Here is a 9,548-nt window from a genome sequence, read left to right as displayed (position 1 = left end):
TTACCGGTAAGTGCAAATGTGTATTATTTACTGCGATTTTGCTGGTTGAGTTAATTAAACCGCGCTGTCTTAAATTAGTTTGACCGTTACGTCAGTGGTGCGCGCTGTCTTTAGTTCATTCTCGTCAACAGATCGGGTCTTATGTCCGTGTATGACCCGACTCTCTTGGAAACTTTGCGTAGTAGAACATGCGCGGTAGGGTTCTTACAGGCAAAAAATTGTCTATTGAACCTTACGGCGCCTGCTCACTCCTCTTGCTAAAATGAATGCACCAATCAGAGACGCTTTTCATTGTTCTTCACGAAAACCGATGAGAAGACAAGGAAGGGTTACGTTTTTTTGCAAACGTTGGCCGTGTAGCACTTATATTTCAACAGACTTAACTAGTAGAGGGTAATGTGATATGCTAGTTTTATCTACCTATATAAACCATGTGAGCGTTAGCCCTACTAATGGCCGACACAAGGACAGAGAAAAACTCTGACCAGGGTGGGAATTGAACCCGCGACCTTCGGGTGCTATACGGTCAACGTTTGCAAAAAAACGTAACCCTTCCTTGTACTTGTATATATTCATTGCCGTGACATTGACATCATAAATTCCCACGACCTGCTCCCGTCTGACCTTGCAGCTCAGTCGGTGGAGCAGCAGTGATCTAACTAGCACTTCACATTACCTTCTACATGTTAAGTCCAATGAAAAAAAACTTCGTTTCAGGGTTCCCCAGAGCTCTTCTCTCCCTCAGATAGACGAGAAGGCCATTGGACATCTCGTGACAATTTCACGATGCACGTTGATTAGAAGGTCATTAACGTCATATTCCGATGCACCGTATTCAAGTATTTTCGTATAGCGCGGATCAACAATGCTTAATTCAAACAACCGATTCCGAATAGCGCTGATCTACAAGTATTTAAGTGTAACACCCATTTTAGACTGGTTAGCTTTCAATTTTGGTGATGGATATCTATTTAAATGTTATGAAAACTCCCCCTTGCTGCCATGATCGGTTTGCTTCGATAGTCTAGTGGTTATCAGCGAGGTGAACGTCGCTTATGGTCCGGGGTTAACCTTCGCGACCATCATGTTCTATAAAAATTTGGAACTTAATAGCGTGCTTTTTCAAATTAAATTGACGAGAAAGTTTTTAGCTATAGAGCTGGTTAAGTTCATGTAGAGGTTGACGGGGACAGCTATTCTTAGAGTTATTTTCATAGAGTTATGCCGTAGAGTTAAAGTTAAGTTTCCAAAATCCTGAATTCAAGATTTTGGAAGCCAACATTCATAAAGCTATACTTTTTTTTAGGCCTATAATTAGGCCTAAGGTTAGCTTTTATGCATGTTTAGGATACAACAATCTTCCAAAATCTTGAATTCAAGATTTTGGAAACTTAACTTCAACTCTGATGTCTTAACTCTGTGAAAGTAACTCAATTGCTAGTCCTTGAACCTCTGTCCTTCTCTGTCTATCCCAAATAACGCTCACCCAATTGAAGAGCTCTGGGGTCGAGACTGCCTTTAGTTGTGTTGTTACCTAAGCAGTGCGCGTGTTTAGCAATGCGCGCTGTCTTAAAATTCGCTTTGTCGTTGAGTTTGTCGTGCGCGCCGTCTCAGAAGGCAAAATGTTTTATTTTAGCTCATATTTTGCTTGCCATCTACAATTATCGTGTAACTTCTACAGAGAGAAAGAAAGGGAATAGAATCTTCACAATTCATGACAAGCGGTAGCCTGCCTTTTAAATACAACCAAGTCTCTCCCTCAATTGAAGGATTATTCTTAATTGCCCCTTTCTTCCAAGTGAAGTTGGACACAGAAAGCTTGATAGGGATCATGGGAAATGAACAATTTTTTTTTTTAAGCCGAACCCCAACGTCTGGACCCGCGAACTCGAACCTGGGAACGTGTGATTATTAATCCCTTCACTCAACCACTAGACTATCACATCACTAACTGCGATTATGTCATTTTTTTAATGTGAGTATTTCAGGCGCGAAGCGTCCTATACGCATATATGCACGTGCGTACTTGAAGTCACCAGAAAATTTTGAAATTTTTAGCAATTGTTTCTATTCTTAACATTTTACTTGTACGCAACCAAGATTTCGTGATGAAAGCACCACTTTGATTAAATTCTAAAAACTAAAACAAAAGCTATACCATGTTCTAACTTAGTTTTGCATTGTACCTTTTTTGCACTAACAATGCAGTGTTGTTTGGCGTGCAACAAAAAGGCGAGGTTGCAAAGGAGCGACGTTCCAAGAACCGTTCGTGACAAAGGAGCGACGTTCCGAGAACGTTCTTGACAATTCCATTCACGCTAGCACAACCAAAACAATGTTTTGTTTGCACCAAGTTTGCTCAAAATAAGGGCAAGACGCTTTGTTCTTTGCTTGTACTCACACAACTATTTCGACAAGAAATAAAGAACGCAGTATTTTTCGCTCAGTTTACTTAGGTTTCTAGATCATATGTACTTGTGCGTACTTGAAAAAATGACCACGCTACGCGCCTGAAATTATTTTTCTTCTTCCAAAAGTGCCGCTGTAAACGTTTATTAACTCCCGCTAAGAAGCAAGCTCACACAGTGAAAAATGTCGGTTACTAAACTTCAAGAGAAAGCTAACCATTTTAAAATCAAGCTTCAGACTTAACCATTATTCAGCAATGATTTTATATATATACTAATTAGCTTTGGTAAATAATCGGCACATTTTCTAGTCAGTTGATCTTTAGTGGTTAAGTGGATAAAAATAGTTCCTTCAAAGTGGGTGCTCCAGGTTCAAATCCTACATTATTTCTTTTTTATTTGTCCTGGGACAGAGTGATCTAAATGGAGGATAATTCTTCATTTAAGGCAAACTGGCAATGAAGGATATTTGAGGAAGAGATCGTGTTGTTTAAATATTTAACAATTATTCGCCGAAGGCGAAGTGATTATCGGTGAATATTCACCAATAATCACTGAGCCCGAGGCGAATAATTGTTTTAGTATAAATACACAGGTGATTATTTCAAAAAAGAGAACAAAAAAAAACCTTTCAACGCGAAATCATCTTCAATTACAGTGGCAAAACGACTACTGGCAGCCATTTTGTCCGTCGAGGTGATTATCGGCTGATAATCCGAGAAAGTGAGCCAATGAGAGCGCGCGATTTTGTATAATCACCAAACTGCACCTAAAGGAAGGTCGTAATACATTTCATGCTCGTTACCAGTTTATTGCCAACCAAGAAGTGACGCCTGGAACTAATCGCGGTAAGGGCTGTGATCATGGAGGGACAATTTTTGGATGAACTTAAAGATTGTTCTATCACTCTGGCAGGTCTTGTAGGTCTACAGTTGCCATGTTTAGTGTCTCGGGCTTCACCAAACTCTCCATTTGCTCGGTTGCGTTCTCTCGGATTCCTGTTCAACATGTCAACTTCTACATTGAACAAGCACTTCTCTTTCTCACCCGAAAATCTCTTTCAAGGACGATATTACACGTTAGTTAGTAATCTCTTTCACCATGCAGGTGAGGGTTAAGTGTGGTTTGGAAGTCTCGTTTTTCATTGATATCATCAACGATTTGGGAACGCTAAAGACTAAAATGTAGACATTTATGGAAAAAAAATCCATTTGCACTCAGGGTAAAATAATATTGTCTATATAATATATTAATTTGGTAAAACAGAGCCCGTAAGAGTGTATCAGTCTCTGGGAAAGTTTCATGGATAAGTGGGAGAAATTGATCTCGACAATAGACCTTTTCACGGCTTCTGACACCATATTGGTTGGGGGGCAAACCCGGCTGAAATTACAGTGAATGTATGGGAATTTTGCAGACTTTGAACCATTATAATTCCTTCTAAGGTCTGATAAGAACACCTCTAAAATGACGATGAGAATCAAGCTGTAACGACCGTAAACGAAAATTTTAAATTTCATATAAACCCTTGTAAACAAAATTATGCAAATTCCCGAAGCGATATGAGGAGATTCCAAATATCCAGCATGAGACGTTGTGCCTTGTGCAATCATCTTATTTTCCTTTGAGTGATATTTAAAAAATTTTTGAATCTGCCTTTAAGAGGTTTGAATTCGACTAAAATCCCACATGTTCACTGTAATTTGAACCGCATTTGCCCCCCAACCAAGATGGTGTCAGAAACTGTGAAACAGTCTATTCCATTGGCAGTTTATGTTCCTGTGCCCTTCTGAACTCGAAAAACGAAGACCCGTAATCAGTTGTACATGCACAGGTGGACCAAAAGCTGACTTGATTTAAATGCTCAGTTACACAGAAACTGGCAGATTATTAACAGGATTTATATGATAACAAGGAATCATAATGCGTATTTCCAGCAAATTTAGTGGCAGAGTATTCTGCAGTTAAGGCATCAGAACTAAGGCTAAAAATTGGATTTTCTTAACTTATAACAAAGAAAAGAATATCTTTTCAGGGAAATTTAATTAAGGTGGTTTTGTGATCACTTCTTAAGGCTGGTTTCCATATAATCTGCAACAGTCTACAATCGGTCTGCAGCACGATTGCCGATAGGTCTGCGCCTTGTCACAGACTTATGGAAACATCTGTCCCTGGCATCTGTGACAACCGGTGGTACACGGCCTGGATGATCATGAAAGTTGAATCTAGTCCTACTTTCCTGACCATTACGACGCTTCTGACTAAGACAATTATTTAATGGAAACATGTGTCTGAGATGATCTGCATCCTATTCAGCGACACACTAGTGTTCGCCTTGAAACGTGTGCAATCGGGCTTGAAGTAAGTGCGCTCCTTTTTCCCCTCACTTCGCGGAGGATTTGTGGTAGTTTGTCTGCAATTGCTTCAAATTTAAATGGAAACATCTGCCTCTTGTGTTTACAATCGTCTGCGATAAGACCGACGCAGACAGCCGTCCGACGGTCGCAGACCATTGTGCAGATCATAATTATGGAAACTAGGCTTAAATGTCTGTGTAAAGAGCTTTTTCGTTGACTGGTTGAGAAAAGATCCCAAAAACTGGCCAAAATTGACTTTAAAAGATGAAAGACTACAAGATGAAGCAATATAGTAAGTTTATAGTAATGGAAAGACATGCCCTTTTCTCCACTATAAGCTATGAGTAGACACCTTTTCATAATTTCCAACCTTTTCTATTTACATAATATAATTAATTAAGTGTACTACTTACAACGTTAGGTCAACTCACTGGTATATTTTGTAGGGATTAGAAAAGCAGCTGTTTCATGTATCATGATAATAAATAAGTGCCTTTCTCTTGGATGAAAATTTCTTGCATTAACCAGGAATTGGCAAGAAATTAAATCTTTTATAGACAAATAAACTGAAGTGATTTTTGGGCAGAAGATCCTGTGTAACTGCACTCAAATTTAGCTTCTCTGTGGCAATAAAGACTGAAACTCTCAAGTTTTTTTTCATCTTTATTATAAAACTCAACAGGATATTGCGTTTCTGATTGGTCAATGATGAACGCATAAATAGGCTATAGAGTGCGATAAAGATGTTGCTATGGAAACAACAATGGAGTAATTTTGTTGAGTATAAAAAAAATAAAAAATGACATGAACTTGCTCGTGCATTTCGTGATTTATGGTCACTCGAGATGTTTTGAAAGTTCTCAAATTGCATGAGCCATAGTCAAGTGAAATTTGAGATCTTTTAAAGCGCCACTCGTTCCCATACATCACAAAACCAGCAAGCAAGTTCATTCGATTTCCTAGACTTACACCACCTAAAATTCACAGGCAACAACAATAATTGGAATTTCATCAGTCTTTTGGCCAAACATTGGAAACTATACAATATTGTTGTGACTAGAAGTAACCAATGAGACCACAAGGTGTCCTGGAGAAATTCCCTCTATTTTACAACCAACTTTATTCTTTTTTGCAGATGAACACCATTTGATGAGTAACTTGACCATACTTATACCTGATGGATTCCGGGTCCATAGACGATTTGGTCGTAAGCATTTGTTGGCAGTATTCCTTGGGGGAGGAGTAATGGGAAATCTCTCGCAGCTTTGTTTTTACATCTTTCATCAAACAAAGTGGGGCAATGTTTTACCCTCACCAAAATCATGGGGATTTCTTGGTGATTTTATCGGAAGCAAAGCAGAAGTCTTGCAGACTTCAATATTAGATAAAATTTACACATCAGTGTATGGAAATGCACCTTGCATAGGTGCGAGTGCTGCCGTGTGCTCAATTATTGCTGCAGAGACTTGTGCCAACATAGTTTCATTGTATGACAAATACAACGAACTCAGAAGACGTCGAAGGATGGGAGCTGCAAATCATGAATGGCAGAATCGAGTCATGAGACAAGTGGTGTATGAAGTTTGTCATCTGGCATTTGTGGCAGGAATATTGTTTCTAAGGGATTTAGTGCCCTTGATGGACAGTGTGCAGGATGGAAAAGGAATCATTGACTCTCTCCTTGCTTATCAATCAAATGGTATTGGACACGCTGCTCATTTGGGGGGCTTTCTTTTTGGCTTTGTTTACTATATAGTTATGTTATCAGGTTACAGAGAACAAATACGATGAAAGTTCCCTCATTTTCAAGACACCCAATGGTGCAAAAGAATAAATTTACAGAACCATGCTGCAACAGGTTAAGGTGCATTCGAGTTTAAAAAGTACAGTGCTCCAGAAATCCCGTCTGATCATCCAGGACAAGTAGATTTCACCCTTGGGCAAGTGACAGACTTCCTCTGACCAATTGCCAACCTGACAAGCACCCAATCAATCAGTCAAAGAACTTAAAAGATGCCAAAAGACAAAATAATATTATACAGTGTTTTTCTTACTTTTTAAAGAAATAATGATATTAATGAATCCAAGCAAGTGGAGGAACCTCTCAGGCAAGTTGGTCATCGAGCTTGCTAGCCCAATGGGCAAGCTGGGATTTCAACTTTTTTTCCTAGGTCTGAAGTGAATGAAATCTTTGACCCATGGGACAGGTGCTGCAATCAAGTTTTAAAATCACGGGCTAGGTTTCACATTAAATCATTACAGGGTCAAATACTGTTCTGCCATTATTGGTTTTTGACCCCATTTTCAGAATTACATGGATTAGTGCCAATATTTTGGTCTTCAGATGATTGCAGCCCAAGGATTACAGCTCTAGTCACAACTTAAGTCCATTAATGTTTTGTCAAACTTACAGGAGATATGTCCAGCAATGCATGTGCATTAAGTTTTAAAGTGGAAGAGACCTGGTGATAGAGTATATTTAGTCTAGCTATTGATCTTGAGTGAGAGGCGCAGTGGCCTCATGGTTAGAGTGCTGGACTCCGGATCGAGTGGTCCGGGTTCGGGTCCTGGCCGGGGACATTGTGTTGTGTTCTTGGCCAAGACACTTTACTCTCACAGTGCCTCTCTCCACCCAGGCCCCAGTTGTTGAAACAATGGATAGCAATATCCGCGGGATAAATCACTATCTAGTGGATAGCGCAATATTATTGGTTACGCTATGACATATTCACTGGATAGTCATTTTTCCGTTAGATAGCGCTATCCACCGTTTGAACATCCGTGGCCAGGTGTATAAATGGGTACTGGTGAAATGCTGGGGGTAACCCTGTGATGGACTAGCATCCCATCCAGGGAGGAGGGTGGGGTAGAAATACTCCTAATCACTTCATGCTACAGAAACTGGAGATAAGTGCCAGCCTGATGGGCCCTCTGGCTCGTAAAGAAGAGACTTGAGATCTCCTTTGAGCAAAGGCAGGTGTTATACTCAGCGTAGATGGGTGCTAGTACCCAGGTCCCAGCTTCTAATAAAACCCCTGCATGCGGTTTTGGTGAATTGTTGCCATTTTCGCCATTGCATGCATTTCCGGACATACCGGTAAGTGATTTACAGCTTACATAGATTCAGCTTATTAAGTAAAAAAAAAAGAACTGTATTTTTTTTCACACGATACAGTACCGTCCAGGGCTGAGTTTGGTTGAAGCATGCGTTGGTTAAGGTGTATAGAAACCAGTAGGTTCTCCAATCAAGCATCATTGCAGGCACGATTTGTAAAAAAATTAGTAAGGGCACGGAATTCATATTATACAACAAAAGCCCTTTTGAAGATGAATCTTGTTTATTATTTTCATCCCAAGGTAGAATCATGCTCCTTGATTGGACAACTTGAACCATTTTGCAGTTCAGTATTTTAACAATATTTCCTTTTGTGAAAATATTCTGATTAAATTTGGTAAGTTTGTTAGTAACAACAACTGACAATGCTCTTGGGTAGAAATCATTAACCAAATTGTACATGGAAGTACTTTAGTCGTTGTTAATGATATAAGTAACTTCTAAAAGCAGGGACAGCACTATTTTTAACTAACTCATTAGTAAATAAAATGTCAAACGAGTCTGTTAAACTAGTCACAAGGATAGTCCAACTGTACGGATCTTGTGATGACTTTCTAGAGGTCAGGGTTAGAGAGGTCAGTGAAGTGAATTAAAATTGCTCAAACTCGATGAATTTGCCTCAGCACTATCAGTGTTTCAATGGCATTGAAATTTTCCTTGTCTTGAACTTAAGTACTCAAGTATTTCCATATTATTAAACTCTACAATGCAGTATCTTGTGGACAACTCAACTGTCCCAAACCAATGAAAGAAGAGTAATTGCTGGGTTATTTTCTGCAAGAGAAAATAGCATTTATCAGACTATACATAATCAGCCTTTTAACTGCTAAATGGTAGATGTAGCCTGTAGTGGTATCATTTTACTCAATCATGTTGTTCTCCAGGGCCCAGTAAATCCTACAATCTTTTCAAATGTACATAATTATGTACATCACCAGAGTCTCCAGTAATTCTCCTATGTGTATACCAGCATGAGAACTACATTGTAGTAATCCCAACTTCAGTAAGGAGCATTCAGTTTACCTCAATCATTTCTAACAAAATATAATTTTGTTGTAAATTTCTTCTCTGCATCAAAATATTTAGAAGGATAATTGGCCTTCATGAAAAATCACACCATTACTACAATAGGGTAGGGTACAACTACATTATTGACACAACAAGATTAGAACAGTTAGTGAATGAAATTATTATTTTATCCCACTTGGCTTTATTACTTTTAAAAGCCCAATGCAAGATCACCTCGCAAACTAAAACATTATTCAACAAAACAGGGGCATTACTAAACCACGAAACAGCAAAACACCAAAACAGCGAAACGAAACACAAAAACACCATGTATGACCCCATCATACACTGAATACTAACCGACAAAGGTTGGATTTGAGATTAAATATTGTTTTAGTCCTAAAACGTTATTGCTCCAAATTCATTGAGATTAAGATTAGGATTCAGATTAAGACTGAGATTACGAGCAATAACTTATTAGGCCTAAAACGATGCTTAATCTCAAATCCAACCTTTGTCGGTTAGTATTCAATGTATGGTGAGGTCATACATGGTGTTAGGGTTGGTGTTTCGTTGTTTAGTAATGTCCACAAAACAGTCCAAAATGGGACAGACAGAGGACACTTATGCCTATTACTGTATTCCTTAAGCCCTTCATCT

General features: G+C 39.0%; 1 protein-coding gene across 1 annotated transcript; it reads left to right on the top strand.

Annotated features, from left to right (window-relative positions):
• The first annotated feature begins 3,227 nt into the window (after positions 1-3,227).
• LOC138006790 (uncharacterized) lies at positions 3,228-8,489 on the top strand. The gene is made up of 2 exons (XM_068853356.1): positions 3,228-3,515; positions 5,901-8,489. The coding sequence occupies exons 1-2, from the start codon at positions 3,272-3,274 to the stop codon at positions 6,554-6,556; spliced, it is 900 nt and encodes a 299-aa protein (XP_068709457.1). The 5' UTR covers positions 3,228-3,271; the 3' UTR covers positions 6,557-8,489.
• Positions 8,490-9,548: the final 1,059 nt, after the last annotated feature.

The sequence above is a fragment of the Montipora foliosa genome, chromosome 6, assembly GCF_036669935.1.
Source record: "Montipora foliosa isolate CH-2021 chromosome 6, ASM3666993v2, whole genome shotgun sequence".
NCBI classification, from domain to species: Eukaryota; Metazoa; Cnidaria; class Anthozoa; order Scleractinia; family Acroporidae; genus Montipora; species Montipora foliosa.
This window is presented reverse-complemented; position numbering and strand designations above follow the sequence as displayed.